This window comes from Poecilia reticulata, linkage group LG6, assembly GCF_000633615.1.
Source record: "Poecilia reticulata strain Guanapo linkage group LG6, Guppy_female_1.0+MT, whole genome shotgun sequence".
In the NCBI taxonomy this organism is placed as follows: Eukaryota; Metazoa; Chordata; class Actinopteri; order Cyprinodontiformes; family Poeciliidae; genus Poecilia; species Poecilia reticulata.
Genome location: NC_024336.1, coordinates 6,481,960 through 6,501,464, shown reverse-complemented (window position 1 = coordinate 6,501,464; position 19,505 = coordinate 6,481,960). Strand labels below are relative to the sequence as shown.

At 39.3% G+C, this 19,505-nt stretch overlaps 1 protein-coding gene across 2 annotated transcripts in view; it reads right to left on the bottom strand.

Moving 5' to 3' along the window:
• Positions 1–6,493: 6,493 nt before the first annotated feature.
• cntn1a (contactin 1a) overlaps positions 6,494–19,505 on the bottom strand; it is a 68,124-nt gene continuing 55,112 nt past the window's right edge. For both annotated transcript variants that reach the window (XM_008411005.2, XM_017305355.1), the window contains exons 14-24: positions 19,276–19,448; positions 18,478–18,601; positions 15,378–15,539; positions 14,822–14,971; positions 14,207–14,277; positions 12,928–13,162; positions 11,772–11,875; positions 10,757–10,946; positions 10,502–10,614; positions 10,212–10,407; positions 6,494–8,745 (exon numbers count right to left, since the gene is read on the bottom strand). In XM_008411005.2, coding sequence (XP_008409227.1) covers positions 8,669–8,745; positions 10,212–10,407; positions 10,502–10,614; positions 10,757–10,946; positions 11,772–11,875; positions 12,928–13,162; positions 14,207–14,277; positions 14,822–14,971; positions 15,378–15,539; positions 18,478–18,601; positions 19,276–19,448 — 1,595 coding nt within the window. In that variant the 3' untranslated portion in view covers positions 6,494–8,668. The remainder of the gene's footprint in view (positions 8,746–10,211; positions 10,408–10,501; positions 10,615–10,756; positions 10,947–11,771; positions 11,876–12,927; positions 13,163–14,206; positions 14,278–14,821; positions 14,972–15,377; positions 15,540–18,477; positions 18,602–19,275; positions 19,449–19,505) is intronic.

Below are 19,505 nucleotides of genomic sequence, written 5' to 3'. Positions count from 1 at the left end.
ATAATTACCGTATTTTCCAGACTATAGAGCGCACCTCACTATAAGCTGCAAAGTTAAAAAATAAAATAAATTAGGAACGTACATATAAGCCGCACCGGCCTATAAGCTGCTGGTATCTCCGCCGCTCAGTTTTGCTGTGTCCCTAATAAATCTGCTATTAAGGACGCAGCACTCAGTCTCTAATGCCGAACCATAGATTAGTTCAGGCTGAGTTTATGTGCAGCGGCTCTATTTTCCTCCTGTACGGGCAGATCGATACGCCTCAACTTAAAAGCTGCATCATATGAACTTCTTCCTGTTGTTTCCATCATGAGGGGGTATGTGTTTGAAAACATTTCTCTGTCATGCCTGCTGCTAGCATGTGCTTGTTCTAAATGAAAATCAGCACTTTCTTCTTTGATTTCCAATATTGATTTCCAGTGATTCACTTCTTGCTAAAGAGCCCCCTGGTGGTTGAAGAAAAATCCACTGAAAAGCCGCATCGGGTTACAAGCCGCTTGGTTCAAAGCGCAGGGAAAAAGTAGCGGCTTATAGTCCGAAAAATACGGTAGCTTTTATTAAAACAAATTGCTTTCAACAAGCACAAAAACTGAAAACGAAACAAAATATGGAATCAGATATGTACAGATCTGTGATCAATAACACACAACCATACATTAACATACAGCCATGTGATTACTCATTAGCATGCTGTCTGTGTGCTGCAGTATGGTGGACCAGGGTGTATCTGCCACCCTCTCAATGGTTGGGCACAACTCTGATAATCCATAACTGTCTTGGGGATCTTGACAAGTRATTCATTTCTGTTGTCCAGGCTAATAACTTCTCCAGCAAACATTGCAACTATGTTTTATTTTCTCCAAGACAGCTTTCCTAAGAACTGGAAAGTCAATCTGGAAAGCAGAAGACAGTGACAAAGCCATTAAAGATGCATTAGAGAAGAGTTTACAGTTGAGTAGCAGGAATGCTGAAAATAGATAGCGGCTTTTAATGCCCACGTTTGGCAGGAAAGAGAGCGGTTTTCCACATTAATCAAAAGTGAGCCAGTTGCACTCACAGCCTGCTGTAGGTAATTAGTGGAACACTTTAAGTGAGCATTACCACAATTAAACTTATCCACCCTCGACAGCAGCCCAAACATAACACCGATCCTAGCCAGAGAATAATAATGGAAACCTTTAGGCTTTCTAAAGTTGGAGCTAATATTAGATTTGGCTACCAGAGTGGGAGGCTTAATACATTTCTGTAACAACCAAAAATCACAGCAATTACATCTGTCCCACCTTTTAATTGCATGGCAAAAGTAGAGGGGTTTTAGGTAACCACAAAAAAAGTTCACAATGGAGTTAGGAAACACGTTTTCAAAACCAAAAGAACAAACAAAATGTCATCATTGAGAGCGACTATTTTGTTCTCAAGCCTAAAATATGAAGATGTCCACAATATTATCTTAGAATATTATATCATCAACAGTTTTAAATCTTTTTTTACTTAAAATGTAATATTTTTACTATGTTTCTTCTGCTCTGCACATATGGATCCTTATGTGACATCAGTCACTTGTATAACTGTAAAGACAGCACATTTGGTAAGCTGCATCTGTAAAGCACCAAACTACATGTTAACTATTAATATAGCCACCCCAAGTAATCAACTGATATCAGTTTTTCCATATACTGTATGTGGACCTCAATAAATACAAATTTCAGTCACAGAACTTAAGACAAATTTTTCTTCCACTTGACTTTCCATAAATATGCTCGGATAACGAATTTTCAAACACATTTGACCTTTTTGTACCTTCCTAATGTATCCTAAACACCTTTAAAGTCACCATACACCCCTGTTATATTGAAGGCTGTAACACGGATGTGACAGGTTTCTGTAATAAGTTTTCTCAGTAGTACTTATTTTTTTGAGAAGCCAAATTTCAGTCTGCTTTGTTTCTGAAAGAACTAACAGCACTAAACTTCTAAAGCATATCACTCTGCAGTCATTGATTAATTGTGACATTGCGTTCTAATGCCAAAACATTCAGTGCCAGACCACTGGGAGAGTGGCAGAGAACTCTCGGGTCAAATGGATTAAGCTGAAGTTCTTTAAACAGAGCCAACAGTTTTAGTAAGACAATATCTTATACCGACAGCTTTTCTGCCAATGAACTAGGTTGTGCAATGAAGAAACAGTTTGGTATTCACAACCCCCTATACACTGGAAACCCTCAGACTGGGATAACAGAGTCAACATACAGAGGAAAACAAGTGAGCTGTATGTGAAACAGAGAAGGAGGAAGCAACATCAAGCTGCACGATGAGTCTGCAAACATTTTTGTCTCTAACTGCATGCAGTACCAGCAATGACTCAGAAGATATCTAAAAAAAAAGTTCTAGGTTGCATTCAGCAGCTTGGGCTAAATCTTCACAAGAGTGAAAAAAGAAAAAAAAAGTTTCCTTACCTGACGCTCCTCAACAGTTTTCTGCAGCTTTCCTGTCGTTGAATGGTCTGACGTGTGTGTCTGCATGTCAGCGGCTGTACTGGAATCACTCTGATTCAAGCAACAAACAGACACCTGTTTAGTTTTGCTTTGTATGCAAACAATAATCATTTAAAAAAAAGTTTTATCAATAGCTGGAGATAGGCACCAGCAACCCTCYCGACCGCACTAAGGGACCAGGGTGTAAAGAAAATGGATCAGGATGGATCATGGATGGAGCCTCCTACCTTACAGTATCCAGCGATCTGTTCCGCGATGCTGCTGATGTGCAGCAAGTATCGCTTCAATCTCTGCTGATACGTGAAGGCGGCGAGCTGAGCTTCGTTCTGCAGCGTCGCCACCTGAGCCACCAGGAGCTGCTCCCTCCGGTTCCACCTGAGCCGCGCCATCCGGGATGCCTGCTCCWGACCTGCGCCCCTCTCCTCCAAAGCACGTTTCACTGCCCGGAGCGACTCCACGCAGCAGCGTTCCTCCTCCGTGGTGTCCATGCTGTGACCGGTCAGCAGCAGAAGAAGTCTGCGTCTCTTCTGACAAACACTTCGAGCACGGTGACGCGTTTTTTTTTTTTGTTTTTTTTTTTAGTACTCTTTGCGTCTCCACGGAGCGTCGGAGTCTAAAGGTTTCGCTCGCTGCGTCGGGTCACGCACACAGTTTGCGAAAGAAACTGTGGCGTTCGGGTACGGATATTTATTAAAGAGGAATTTTACATTTTAAATTCTCAAACTAGTCGGAGCAGTGAGAAAACAAAAACAAAGTTTGAATGTTCTGCGCAGTTTACGTTTCGCCGGTGCGTCCGTCGGAGTGGGGAGGAGGAATGACGTCTATGCTGTGACTGTCAGGATGCTGGGTTATTTGTTTTTGTTTCGTTTTTTTCTTCTTGGGTTTGTTTGTAGTTGTATTTTGCTCTGTAGTCTCTTATTCCTTGTTTCTGCTTTATTTTAGTTCAGTCCTTTCTTAGTTTGAAATGTTTAATTATTCCTTGTGCCTAGTTGTTTTTTGATGCGGTTTGTTTAATTTTCCTGTTCTCCTGTTGGTGTATTTTCCCTCGCCCACTCTCTCTCTCTCTCTCTCTCTTGCTCTCTCTCTCCTCGTCTCTCTCTCTTTTCTCACACCTGCAACCTGTTAGCCAATCAGTCCGGTCTATTTTCCCAGATTTTTCTCTCTCGGTACTTGACCTCCTCTCCTTCACTCACCCCTTGTTGGATTCTCCCATTGCCTGTGCCCAGTTCCTGTTTTGCKTTGCTCTGACTTCCTGTGTTTTATTAAGGTGTTTTTTCATATATTTTTTTTTTCCATTAAAATGCCTAATCTTATCTCCAAATGAAGAATTTAATTGTATGTTTCTCTCAAAAGGCTTTACATCATAACTTTTTCAACTATTTATATTCAAATGTACGTCTGGACCTACTTTATGAAATAGGCCCAGATTAGAAAATGAGCAAACAAAATTTCAAATTAACCAACCAAAATCTTTTTTGTTTTCTTTTCAATTTTGTTTGTACACAAACAAAACATGGACAGTCTTTACATGTAATTTTCATGTGTCTGTGTGAAAATTTGAAATGTCCACATATGTTGGTTGAGGACAAGCAATAGTATGTCAGATGTATAAAAGTAAAGTGAATTTGACTCCCTGGCCTCCCACCACCACATGACAAAGAAAAGGAGTTCATAGAGTGTTATCTAAATAAAAAAAAAAGAAAAGAAAAGGAAACTGATTTTCTTCAGATCAACAGATCACTACTTCTAAAAAAGAGTTCTTTTTTTAATAACTTAAATAACTTAAACAAGTTTGTTTGGGGAATTTGATGTTTATTACACATCTTTTCCACCAGAGGTCGCCCTCTCTCTCTCTCTGGCAAAATCAAACGTTACAAATACAAACCCTTTAACCTTTGTAAGAGTATTTTAAGCCTTCATAAAATTGACATTGTTGCCAGATATTTGCCTTGCTTCTTAAACAACTKTTGTTCTGCACACATGAAGCGTGTCTCAATGGGGCTCCTCAGTAGCTAAATACCCAACCCGGTTAATCTGATTGAGCGGCATGACAGATTCTCAGATATCAGGTCCCACTTCAAACAGCCTGGTTATGGTCTGCTCTGCGCACCAGTTCAGAGTGAGTGCTGTGTCATCAGAGAACAGGTGTGTGTGTGTGTTTTTTTTTTAATGTATAATATGATCTACTGAGGCACAGTTYCACAATATAGGTGTGCTAGAAGGTCTGAGACATTTCTTGCAACACAGTCACTCTTGCAAAAAGAAAGTTGCTGTTTAACTTCACAGAAACTGATTAGTCAAAGARCATGCTGACTTTTACTTCTAGGGTTTTGGGGTTGTGCATTGCTTGTTTCAGAGGAAAAAAAAAAAAACATTACAAGCAACCACTGGGTATCATTCTTATCACAMAGGCCACATGTTTGTACTGATAAGCTTCAAAATAATAGCACTGAAAAAATTGTCCTGCCCTTGTTTTGTTCAATTTGCGAGCTATCTCACTGAATAACAACAACGGCCTCAATGACCTRTAGATATAAATCAGATTGATGTGTTTTAACTTAATTTACAAAGAAAAGTGTTAACTATTTGCCTTTTATATTTGTCTTTTATGATACCTAATAAGAGGCCAAACTCCTCAGCTGGTTCATAATGAAAAATTGGAGCTATTCTCATATGTAATGGAAAGCACTTTAAAATGCTACACTTTGCTAAACATTTGATAACCTTCAAATGAAACCTTGTTAAAATGAATAAAAAAGTCTGGAACTTTTATCAAATACTTTTATTTAACCACTTTTCTTTTCGAGTGCATTCAGTTTTCTTTGAAAGTTAGTCAATTTGTAAACGGACCCCATTTTACGCTTCATTTTATTTATCTTGTCTATTGGTTTTTGCTTCAGTTCTACTTTTATTTGTTTAATTTAGTTGTATAAATGATGTATAACAGTTTACCTGGTTCAAACTATAATTGAATGCACTTTATGAATTGCATGCATTTTCTTTACTTAGTAAATCTCTGGACGGAAATGAAAATAGGTCATTTTGTTTAAATTGAAGCTATGTATTCATCAATTTCATTTAGTTGCCTGATCATTCCCAGCATCTTTGGTTTGAAGCTATCGGCATCAGAGAGGTGTAATGATAAAAGAACCTGAAGTTCTAAAAAGATGTTTCTAAASATCCAAAGACGTGTTGAGACGTGTCTTTGGTTCATTCGAGCTACGAGAGTCAGTGAAGATGACTTCAGCAGATAACAGACATTTCTTGTTGACGTTGTCATTGCTCTCACGTAGAAACAGCATCAGTCAGTGCAACGTGTTTTCATTTTAAAACCAATGGCTCAATTCTGCTCTCCCATAAAGTCAAACACATTTTTCCCCATACATCATGGACGGCAAGCAACACTTTRTTAGAATAAATTTAAAAAAAACCTTGACAACAGCTTTTACAATAATTTTTTTTGGTCCATCACTGTAATTCTGTTCTGTTCTTCCATTTGGACTTAATTTATTTGTGCTTCTGTTTTGATCTTTTCTTTTTTGCTTACTTCATGACACCTTGCCATTTCAGTCTTTTATGCAAGTAATTTGTTTTCACATTGTTTGTGCTTTGAATTTGTTTCTTTATAACAGTATTTCCTTYTGTTTACCGTTTATTTTTTCATGTTTCTTTCCCATTTTTTCCTTATACTCTTTGCTTTGTATATTCGTCACCTTACCCTCAGCCAACTGCCTCATTTGCCTCCACCTCCCTGCTGCATCCACTTACCTGTGATTAGCTCCCCTGGTTCCTTTGTCATTTTCACCTCTCCCTTAGTATTTAAGCTCCTCTTTCTCTTCCACTCCCTGCTGGACMACCATTATTCCTCTTTGTTATTTACTGTTACTTCAGTTGCTTCTCTGCTGATTGTTCTTTACCCTAAAATTGTAAACTTAAAAAATGCCATAATGCAAGTAAAATGTTTGGATTCACAAGACACAAAAMACAACAGCACCACAATATAGTTAACTACACCTTTATTGTTCCTTGTCCAGTCAATGRGAGCTTTAAATTTCATCCCTCATATATGCCATTCATATCAAAGTATTAATTTCCAGCAGACAGCCACACATGCTGCCAGAACCACCAATAATGCAACCAAAACTCCAAGCATTAAGTATGCAGGGGACTGCAGGACCGTTAGTCAGCAGAGTGACATGCCTTTAGTCAGTTTACATTTTCTCTAAATGACTAAATGACTTCTTCTACAGGCCTCAGACGAGATGACGGGTCTATTGAAGCTTAGCAGCTAATGCMCATATTAGTCTAAGATCTCTACGGTCTCTGACGTAAAGGGATGCCACTCGGGATTGGAATGTGTTTTACAATAGTTTCGGAAGTTTCCACGATGTTGGTACGCTGTCTCCAATCTCATGCATGGTAGTATGCGGAGCCACAGCCCTGTCCAAAATGTAGAAGTTCAAGGCATTCATGCATTTGGCAATTTTTTATTATTTATTTMTTTTTTACTTTAATGAATTGTGGCATGAAGAGAAAACCAGRAAAAAGCACTTTGTGGTGGACACCGATACTGTCACAATGTAGAAGCATGACCAGCATCCGTCATACAACAAAATGATTCAGAGGAACTCAAAATGYAGCATTTGTTCCTCCATTTGAGGGACATAAACTTTAAAATTTGACCAACCGGACTCGGGTCAAAACGTACAAATATAACAATAAAAAAGACAAGTGATAATGTCCATAAAACTCTGATCATATGTTAATAAAAACACTAAACTAATGCATTTAAAACAACGTCCTGAGCTCCGGATGAGCTCTTACCGCTGATAGAGATGGCTTTGCTTACCTTTTGCTTATATCAGATAATTAAAAATGCATTAAATAAGACTCCTGTTACAGAAGCTCAGCCAAGAGTCCCGTTAGAAAACATGAAGTTGCCACAGTTCTATCAAACATTGCACATTTACAGAAGGGCATGAGGTGCGCTACTGTTTCACTTTTACCGTTATTAGCCGACGATGAGCGACATGAAATRAAATTGCTTACATTAAATGAAGTGCTAACATTCTTTACAAAGCACCAGCTGGCACCACTGAGGATCTAATGATACAGTCAAATCAAAGAAGGTTCAGATATTTTTGTTTTGTTTAGTTTTCTTTAGTTTTTCTCAGTCATCTTTCTCAATGTTAGCCAACGTTTCTGGCAAATCTGAGATCACTGCACAGCTGGACCAGTATAGCTGGAAATAATCAGTGTTGGATGTTGATATGCATTTAAAACTACACATTTAAACACATTTCCTGTTTCTGGGGAGATAACTGCAYGTACTAAACTTTTTTATTTTTTCTTTATTTTACTTCCACCTATAGCAATAATGTTCACTCTTTGGAATTGGGATTACCAGAGTTTATGCTATGTTCTAAATCAGAAGCTATAACCTTTGTGTTTTATCAATACAGCAAGGTAAATTTAGTCTAACAATACAATATCAATAATCCAATATATTAATTCTGCATGAAATAAATTGTGCTTTCTCTGAATAAAATCCACAATGCAAGCGGTTGAGATTGCTTTGACTGTATCGCTGTAAGACAGTGATTATTAAAAAAAGTCACTGAACTGAACATGAGGAGAAAAAAAAAAAGACAGTTTATAATTTTTATAAACGCATACACTTGCCCTTCACAGCTAGTTGTTGACCTTTTGCAAGGAAATGAACTGAAAACAAAACAGTTGAAAAGAGGTAAGAAAATGAAACGCAGCATTTTTACATCAGAAAAGTCTGGTTTGAGATGTGAAACAAAGGGGGAAAAGAATACAGAAGAGACAACATACGCAAATCTAGAACTTAAAATTTTGGTCCTGACCTATTTTTGAAACAAATCACTGTGAAAGACAAGAGTAATCATTTATGTAAGGCATTTTAAGTTGACAGAACTCCTTTGAGATTCCTTCAGAGAGGCCTTTAGTGGATAAATAAGGAAAATCTTTGTCCATTTTCCAATTGTTAATCCATTTCCATTTTCCACAAACACTTCCTCATAGCTGGAATGTGACACTCTGGATTAGAATATTGTGGAAAGAGTCTTGGATCTTTTACAGGTGTGCGAACCTTTAGCAATCACAGCCAGTCTTCATCCCAACTCTGAGAGGACAAAGATGGCGCTACATTCAGAGGTTCAGAAGGAGGAGAGCCACGAGGAGCATTGGGAGGATGCTGAGAGATGAAGAGGACATGACTGCTCCACCTGAAACAGATGGACAGACAGAGGCAAATAAAAAAGGAGAATTCAATGCCTAAGTTGATGGAAAATAATAATAATAAAGAAAATCTGCTACCTAAATGTCCTGTTGATGCATCAAAATCAGCTAAAAAAACCAAACAAATTTTGAAAAGTGCTCAGAGTGCAATTTTGTACTTCATCTGACCCTGTTATTTTAAATAAAGGTGCCTTGTGTTGTTATCCCTAAGCACAGTAACAGATTCCCTTTGTTTTAAGCATGGCATTTTGGATTGGATGGCGGAAACTTAAAGAAAACTGGGAGTTCCACCAGCACAATGATCACACAACCACATRAAATTGAAAAAGCAGGTTAACTTCAAGCTTTTAGAATGATCCTCTCGAGTCCCAGACATCAACCCAATCGAAAATGCATCGAGTAAACCCAAGAAGCAACATCTGTATGAAGTGATTAAACAACTAGAAGTGTATGGTCAAGGTCCAATTTGCTGAGAGACAACCCAAGCAGTGTGAAGCAGCTATGCCCCTAATAGATGTATGGTTGGAAGGCTGTCCAAACACACCAGCAGATATTTTCTGGACATATTTTGACCTGACCTTCACTGTGGGCAAACCACATAACAACCAAACAATGGCTAACTACCKTATGCATTTAGCCACAGAGTGYCATCGCATAAGAAGCGCTASGTTTAGAGTTCATCTTTCTCTGWCCACGTTCTTCAAATGACAAAACTGAGAGGACTGAGATGACCCCAGATAGCTCTGCTTTCGTCAGCTCCTCGCATTCGAAATCCGTCACGACTTAAATTCCAGAGTCTGTGAAATCAAGCTGTCAGGTRGAGTCTGGGTCTGAATGATAAGGAAGGAAGAGAACCGCAGGAGGGGTTTCCTTTTCTCATCAAGATCAATTACAGAGGCTTAAGTTCTCCTCCGTTCGGCGGCCTGCCAGCCGGTCACCCAGGCAGCGAGCAGATCAGTCAAGAGGCCGACGAGGCTTTGGTCACAGACCATCTCATCCCTCCAATCTAAGGTATGAAAGCAGAAGTGACAGCTCAACTTGGCCCCCACACGGGAACCCCCCCACCGGCTTTGACTAATGATAACCTAATGCTGACTTTAAGCCCAGTATAATCTCACAAGCTGATGCTAGACCGGATKGAATGGTGGCATTGTTTTACCTCAACAGTGCAGATTTAAAATGTCACTTGATGACTAAAGCCTTTATTTCTATTCCACTGGTGCTAAACTTAATCTTCGTCAAGACGGCGTGAGATTTCCCGAAGGAGATTACGCTCAATCAATACATTTAATTTCATCAGTGACCTCACTGATCAAATTAAGAAAAGCCTCATTTCCCTTTTTTTGTTTTTTTCACTTGAATCTTTGGGACATGAACACATGTTCTCTGGAAATTCAAAAAATATAAATAAGTGCTCGTAAGTGTTGGACGCTAATCGACAGCAGGGACTTACTGTAGTTCTGAGTGCGACCGCGGGTCTGGCTGTTTCCAGGGGGGACGCTGATTTGAGCCACAGCGCCGTCTCCTCCCTCCGTGTGCGCCCGGACTTCCACCACATACTCCCCGTCTGTTTGCAGRAGAAGCTCAATGGAGCGCTTAGTTGTTGAGTACAGCTTGCCTATTGAYGAGCTTTTGTCCTTGTACAGGACCTGGGTGCGYGACAGATGTAAATAAAAAGCATCACAAACAGAGAAGTTTCGGGTTTTGATCCCAGAAATGAGAACGCACCAAGTTTTTCCTTACCTTGTAGCTTTCTATTAGGGATTCATTAGAAAACGGTACCACTGGTTCCCAGGCAACATTCACAAACCCGCCTTTTATCTTTGCATCTAATATTTTCGGAGGTCGATCCGGAGCTGGTTGAGTTAATTAGAGCAACACCAGGTCAAATCAGAGAACTTCCTCATTCGTTGTGTTTATTTAGACACTTTAGACCCAAATAAACACTCATCTAAATATSTGTTTACTGAGATGACACGAGTCGATGTTGAAACTTACGGGGTTTCTTGGTGTGGATCTTGACGCGGTTGCTGGGTGGTCCGTATCCCCCAGAGTTGTAGCCTCGAATCTCAATCATGTACTCAGAGCTGGGCCTCAGACCCTCCAGCCGGGTGTGGTTTTCCTTCCCCGACACTCCGACCCAGAGCATTCCRCCGTCACCGTCTTCATTAGGTCTCCAGTAGTTCACCTACGGCAAAAAAGATAAGTGGTTACAGTAATAATTTGTTGGGGAAAGCAATCTTTTTTCTAAATTGGAAACACATTATACTACATGCTAACTGATMGCACTAGAAACACTTTTTGATGTGGATGAAGTAACTAAATTAAGAAAACCCAAAGATATTGTTTTCYATTTATAGAATCTGAGGGGTTTAAAATGAAGTCAGGAAAAAGTAGAACTATTTAAAAGGAAACTATCTTCAACAGTTTGTTGAGGCTGTAAAAGCAAGAGGGAGTTGAAGATTTTTAGCAGATAGTAGGAAGATTGAATAAAGAACTGCATCGTWGCCAACTTTTTAAGGTTTCMACCTCTGTCTCTAAAAGAACATAATTGATAAAAAATATGATACAGAGACCACTGTTTCATRAATGTTAGTGATCTCACACATCTCTATACACAGACTGTTTACAGTTATGAAAGCTCTGCMCTCATTGCTTATGAGACTGAAACAGTTTAAAATGTTAACTCTATTGATTTTGTGTTTGTTCCAGGGCAATATCAAATCATAATTTTCAGCAAACTTTCTTTTCATAAATGCACAGAATAGCTGACTGCACTGCAGTTTGTCAAAATGTCTCAAAATCAATTCCTGTCACACTCTGGCTGAATTAAGCTTCTCGTTTTGTTTTCCATTTGATTTAAAAGCGTTGCACCTGTTTATGTAGAGATTACACCTAATAATAATAATAATAATAATAATAATAATAATAATAATAATAATAATAATAATAATAATATTTGGGATGTACAGTACCAAAATGGGAGTTTTTGTGTGTGTGTTTTTTTACTGACCTTGTATCCATCAGTATTGTTCTCTGACAGAAGCATCCAGGACACAGACGCTGCTGTGGCAGAAATTGCTTTCGCTTCAAGAATCGCCGGAGGTTCAGATGGAGCTAAAGAGGGAAAATGCAAACGTTGTCAAAAGTAATAGTCACAAAAGAAAAGCTTGTCATGTTGAACAATGCTTAATGAGGGTCCAAAGAAAAAAAAAAAAGATTTGAGCAGCTCAGAGTCTACTGTGGGATTTAAAGTTCCCAAAATAATTTGAAATCAGACATTTCATGTTCAACTTCTATTATTTTTATTCAAAGAGGAAACCTTGCTTTCTAAGTAAAACATGATGGTCAACATAAATTCAATATGAAAACATTTCTATGCAAAGAATTTAATATTTAATGATGGAAAATATTTTTTTTTTCCCATAGATAAAATTGAATTACGTGTCACCTAATTGGTGATTAGTAATCAGAATGAAAGAAGAAAACTTCATTGTAGCTTTAATTCAAATTCTATACAAATACCGAATGGAAATAAATCACAATTGTCAAACTTGATGCTTTCAGTTTAAGAACTCTAGTCAGTTTGGTATCATTTCTAGCTAATGCTATGAAGAGTCCTGTGTAGGGACTAAAGTGCTCCATGGTGCCACTGGGGATTGAACCAATAACACTTTAGATACCGCTCAAAATACAGCACAAGCACTTTTCCTATACGAACACATAATCAGGAGAAAAAGCCCTTTGTCGGGATGACTTTACAGTCATATGCACTTCCTCAAAAGGCCGGCGCTTCCTAGGAATGTTTACGCTGGCTGGAAGGCAGGAAGTTATCATGTCTGCAGTGCCAGCGGTTATCTCAAGTTCCTGTCACTGAAAGTTAACAACTTGATCCCAACATCTCACATCCCTGCTCAAATGATCAGCCTTCTCGTTCACGCCGCAGGGATCATTATAATCCGCCTCCAACGAAAGATGAAGGGGGAGGGTTTCACTTTCAGTGTGCATTTAAATTCCTCACCAAACATGAGAACCCCCACCTTTAATAGGGTCCCACTCTATAGAGCTGACAGGCTAGAAAGCAGCTTCTGAACTCGTTGCTTTGGAAATCACTTTTTCATGTTTTCTCTTACTGCAAGTCGCATTGGGAGCCGTGACTCGGTCCTTACCATCCTGAGAGGAGTAAATGATGGTTGTTAAGCTGTAGGGTCCCTCTCCCTGTCTGTTGTAGGCTTTAACTTTGACCTCAAACTGCGTCATCGGAGCGAGGTTGGAGTCTTTRTGAACATAGTTCTTGGCCTCCGGGCCCGGCACCGCCACCCTGTTCCACTGTTTCTCTTCATGGGGTTTAAAGGCCACAATGTAGCCAAAATTAGGTCCATAATAGTACTGTGGCTGCACTGGCTGAACACAAAAGAAAGAAAACAGAAACGATCAGGAATATAGACTTTTTAATTAAATATTTGATGTTATTTAACCAGGCAACAACCACTAAGAAATAAAACAATGCTATATTTTGCTTTCTCAAAGTCTGGTAAGACCCCTTGGTGTTCTGTCCATCTATTTTTAATATCAGAAGCATTGAACTCAACTATTAAAGCTCAGATTTACAAGGTGACAGTACTTCTTCTTTTTACCAGAATTCAGAACAAAGAACTCTTAGAAACATCTACAACTAATGCAGGTCCTTCATCATGCTTAAAAGAAAAATGAGACTCAGTGGTTTAATAAATAAAGCTCTGCCAAATATTAAGGTTTCCAGAGTCGAAGGAGATGAGGCTAAAGCATGAAGCCGTTACCAAATGGTAAAACATAAAAATAATGACTAGAGGTGTAACAACTATTGGTCGGGCAGTTCTTGTAAAATATAGACTGTGTTGGGAGCTTCTGACTTCATCTGTTGAAATAAGCTGCTATTAAGAACCCCAGACGTGAATAACCCCTTTTTTATATGTTTGGTGCTTTTATTTTGAGGTTATTAATGGAAGCAATTCTTGAGTTGCCCCGTTGTATTGATGAACCGGACTGATGAATATCGATCTGATGATCTGGCTGACAAYGCTCAGTCAGCATTAAAGATGGTTTAATTCTTTTTGTGGCAGGGTTTCAGTCAAAAAATAAATAAATAACAGTCAGACACGATTTAAGCAATTGTAAACAAATGCAAATACACACTGCAGCTGAAGTTGCTACTTCTTCTGCTGGAACTGATTGAATCTGAACTGGATGAAACAGAGTCTCTAGAACACAGTTTGAGTTTTACTAAGCCTTCAATTTGTGAACATTTTTTTTCATATTAAGCATGAAAAGCACAATATGGAGACTWGTGTCTTGAATGTTATGTACCTATTGAGTAAAATGCATAGCTGCTATTCCAAAGTGACCGAACAGAAAATGCTTCGTCAGCTCTTTACACAGAGATTTCTAGGYTGGAAACAGCTGACCTACCGTCCATGTGATGGTCAGCTCTCTGCTGGTCCCGCCGCCCCCGCCGACATCTGAGGGCGCCACCACAGGAACTACAATAAGACAGCAGTGGCAAAAACTTTGAGCCCACATACTACGAATCCACAAAAAACAAAGCCAAACCCACACAGCCTGCAACCTAGCTCTGGATTTACGAATGAGACACATTTCCTCGACAAACACAGTATCAATATCTGCTAGTGCGTCATACGCAATCCTGAATCTACTCATAGGAAGCCCGCCAGCCGTAGCTCACCTTCAGTTAGAGATTTTTTTTTTTTTAAGAGGTCATAGCAGGTCTGAATTCCAGTGTCAGGTTTCACTAAAGTGCTTATTTGTAACGGCTCGTGCGGTGAGTCTGGCACGATGTGTTTTTGGAAGCCGAGCCTGATGTCAATACTGCTGATTCACTTCTGCAGGGAAGTGAATTATATATTCAAGCCGGCAGCAACAGAAAGACAAGGTGTAACTAACAAACAGAAAGCTGGATGGTAGTAACTCAGTTTTCTTCCTTTTTTTACATTACTGCAAACAGTTTGCTTTTCAGTTGTTTAAATGACAGTAAGCAGATCTAAAAAAATCTGGACGTGGTCCTGCCTGATTCCAGGGTTTTCTCTTTGCTTGACGGCCTGCTCGGCTCTCCTGTCCCCAGAGTGTTGGTGGCCGTGACCCTGAACTCATATTCTGTCCAAGGGAATAAATCCACCACTGTGGCTGTCTCTGAATTCCCCTCAACATCAGCAGGAGCTACAAAAAGAAAAAAAAAAAAAAAATCACAACTTGGGTCTGATCAAATTTGATCAAATTGACAGTAAAAGTATCTTTTAAGAATTTTTACATTACGTTTGTCATGTGGTAAACAAAAACTCAACTGAACTTGTTGGACTTTTATGAGAGAACAAGATAAGGCTTTGACAGCTGTGAGCTTAATAGTAAAACAGTGCTGGCCAACAGTTCAGAGGCAACTCTGAAGGAGCTGCACCTGCCCACAGCTCAGGTGGGCGAATCTTTTTGACAGCATTTTTATTAGTGATACACAACACAAGTTTTAATGAGAAAGTGGCAAGAAGAAAGCTGTTGTCAAAATAAAAGCCATGAATCCTAATTAATTATTGTAATCACACATAATCCTGTGGTGATATCTCTTACTCACACGTTGTGGCATTCTTCCAGACGTGTTTCGAGAACTCGTCTCTGTACTGGATGGTGTATTTGGAGATGGGGCTGTGGTTGTCTGCTCCACGGCTCCACTGCAGCGTGACGCTCTTGTCCGATCTGTCAACTATTCTCACCCCGCCTGGTGCACCGGGGGGCCCTGGGGCAAATATATCAAGAGAAGATTAACAGACACATTTTAAAAAGTTAAAGTCACAGGTGAAAATGCAGATGTGGCAGAAAAGCCCAGCGAAGGAGAATCACACAGCTGTGAATAAGCTGCAGACAGGAAGAGTGATGATTCTGGGAGAGATTCAGTCTCTTAGGGAAATTCCTGGAATTAACTCTGATCTATTTAACATGAATTTAAAAAAAAACATAAATAACAAAACTTCCATAAAGCACAGCAAATCACAGCCTTTTACATTTTCAAGATTTTACATTTGAAAGACCGAGGCAAACTTTGACTTTAGGGCATTCAATTTTTATAGCGCAGTGGAATATGTTAACTCAAACTTAGTCGAAGGCTTTTTAATCCAATGTTTCTCTTGGTCCTAATGCAACTCTTAATTCTTCCATTGGAACCAAAAAAAAATAAAAAAAATGTCTGGGTTGCAAATTCCAACCCGCAGCCCGAGAAAGCCAAAATTCCCTGTTAGAAAAAAAAAAATTATCTAAGCTGAGAAAAGCAAAGACAATATATTCACTGTATAACTGCCCTAATAGATCCATGGAGAAAGGAAAGGCATTTACGTTCTGTACATGTACAATAAAATAACTTAGTTTTGGATATTAAGCATTGTCAATATTTACAACGCCTGTAAAAACGTTTTCACACCCTTGAATGTTTTACCCTTTTCATTTATTCTATAAATCAACTGTGATCAAAATTTGGCTTTTTTTTATACAAAAATAAACCTGTATGTTAAAAAAAACCCAGATTTCTACCAAAATAATGGCAGTTAAATAAAAATAGTAAACACAAAATAAGCAGTTGCATAAACACGGGCTCCCTTTAAAGTGAGTGACCTAATTCAACAGAGGCCCAATCAAATGGTRCCAGCTGTCTCAAAATGAATGGAATGGATCACTGTAGTGCAGTGACTGGATCTCAAGTGATTATCAATAAGTATTCATGGCTACCATTACAGCATGAAGACAAAAAATACTCCAGACAAATCGGAATAAAGGTTGTTCAAAATACAAGTCAGGGGATGGATACAAAAACAAACTTTCTAAGGTATTAAAYATCCATTGAAGTTCAGTTAATCTCATCATGGCATTTAAGGAACATAACCCATGTGTAAATTTGCCAGGATGAGAGAGGACACCAGGTCACCATGACTACGCTCAAAGAGTTACAAACTTCAGCACCGGAGATGGGAAAGGTTCTACAGAAACCAAAACATATTGAGATGAACATAATCGATTTGCAAAAGCAATGGGAACGGTTCAAACGTCCAGGGATGCGAGTGYATTTACAGACTCTGCGTTTCCTCATCTGCCTTGACGAATCGGCTGCCAGTTTGCTCTCCATTAGGAGCGACCCAGGATGTCTGCTTTGGTTACAGGTTGGGGGAACCGTCACGCTCAGGCGCTGCGCGTTCACCTGGCCGTCTGTCAGCACTCGCTGTGAAAGCCGCAGCAGCCCAGCCAGGACGCTGCAGGGATCACYGGCACTCTGGATCACTGCTAGAATTCCTGAGTGGAAATCTACAGAAAGSCTTTGTCCCRTAAGACTGAGCCTGTTTCATGACCGGAGAAGAGGAGCTGTAAGGGAGGCTCCCAGTTGTTAAAGGGGGGCGGCAGGGGAGAGAGAAAAAGCAAAGCTTGGTGAATCATCCAGGAGCAGAACTCGCAGCAGAAGGAGAGATACAGYACTGAAAGTTGCCAGTGTTTACTTTGTGTGTACTCTTATGAAGTGATAAAAATCAGCAGCTGTCTGTCAAAATAAAGTGAAGAAAGACYAAACCGTGTGAGTCATTATGTCCTCATCACATCACCATCACACTTGAATCATTCATAAAGAGGCCGGTTGGGAGCTGACACTCTTCACAACACAGAAGCATTTCGTGTCCCATTCAGTTTATTCAGCTACTGTGACTCTGCAACCGGAGCAGCGACTTATCACAGTTCCTGACAATCAAAGACAAATACATTTCCCATGCTCTTTTCCTAGGTCAGGTCAGGTTCTTGTTACAAACAGGTCTGCTCCAGTTCCAGTAGCAATATTCAGAAAACAAAACYTTGCTCTCAACGTTTGTTATCTCAGAGATGACCAGATTAATTGGTTCTGATTCAACTGTTTCTAGAAAGAGTTTCTCACAGTGTTTTTGTAACGTCAGATGGTCTGATTTTTTTTTTTCCTTCTTAAACACACTCATAAACTCGATCCCTTCGTGGTAATTAACATTCTGAATTGCTTTAATGAGAACTGCACAAGTATGTGGCTGATGAGCCATAGAGCAGTTTTGTCTTCCCAGTTGCTTAACAAGCTGTCTGATATATTCAGATGTATTTCATTATAAGTTTAAAATTCAAACTATTGTTCTGMATCTCTAACCCTGGCATACTTTGGAGAAATCTTATGAAAAGCAATTTTTTAAAACTACATTGCACATGGTTCGGTTAGTGTCTTATGTGCAGTAGATAATTTTGTAGTTTGTTTTTTTTTTCTTTAAGCATAGATCCAGAGTAGTTGAAGGTGCAGGCTGAAGCTAATGGCCAGTCTACTGACCAAAGTGGATTAACATTTTTTTAACAGCTCCATTCTCAAAAATGTTGAGGTCGTTTATCCAAACGCTACCTTATGATTTAAAGTAAGAAAGCTTACTTTAAATCTTTCCTGCTTTGGAAACTGCAAATGGTCTGCAACAAAACAACTCAAATAAAAAATAATTTACAGACGTTTTAAACAATCACCAAACAAACTCTACACTGTCAGCTTAGACTTAAAYCTGAAAAATGCTGAAAAATCGAGTAACTCAAAAAAAAAAMCCAACAACCTGTGCAAACTAAAACTACTAAATCAAAAGTGTTAAGGATGAAGCTGTTTTCAGGCCTTTCAAATTAAATTCCACCAGTGACTCACAACTCACCCCTGACAACCAGGCGKGCTGAAGCRGAGGTGTTGTCCACATTGGTTTTTGCAGTGCAGGTGTAGCGTCCAGCATGTTTCAGTTGAGCATTTTTGATGAGCAGTTTAGCGTTTGAGCTTCCATTCTGCATCAAACACAAGGAAAGCAATTCATTACTTTGAGAAATTTATCTAAAGGGGGAAAAAGTGACAGAAACATTTTGTTTTTCAGCCCAAAAAATCTAAAGAGATTTACACCAAACTTCACCTTTTTTTTTTTTTTTTCTTTTGCCTTAGTTGCGTTATTAGGTCAACACTCGACCTAAACAAAAGCAAAAATCATCCCACAGAACCGAAGCACTGCACYAAAGGCTGAAATTGGCTTTGCTAGCAACACAAACAGAAGTGAAACAGAACTCTCCTTGTAAAAAGGGAAAATTCCTGCTCACAAAAATAGGAGATCATCATTCACAGTCGTAATCTGGTGGTTGCTGAGCRAGTGGAGAAACAAACGAGAAACCGCCAGTTTATGGTAAGAAATGCACTTAGAGAGAGAGAGGAGGTTATGTCCACATGATAGGACATAATGGCACTTATAATTACAACTGGGAGATGACTCAATGCTCTTTTCAAGAAAGTATGGGGGATTAATTTTGGAGCCATAAAGTCCACTTAAAATAGACTGTACTTTTCCATTTCAGATATTCCAGTGAAAACAACGCTATAGCATCAGACTCCAAAGCATGATTCTTGACCTGAAAGAACCGAAATTCAGTCCTAATAGGAGAAAACAGACAAAACGATTGTGGCGAGTTCTCACCAGGGTGCTTTCATAATGCGTGTTRTCTTTGTCCAGATCAATTTCTTGCCCATTCAGGGACCAGACAAAGGTGATGTCCACCATCGGGTCATGCGACGCTGCACACCCCATCCAGATGTTGTCTCCAATGTGAACATCGGCGTTCGAGGGAGCCAGTGTGATCTTTGTGGACTCTTGAGAAATAAGAGGAACAAATAGAATCGTTGACAAGAATAAGCAAGAATCAAATC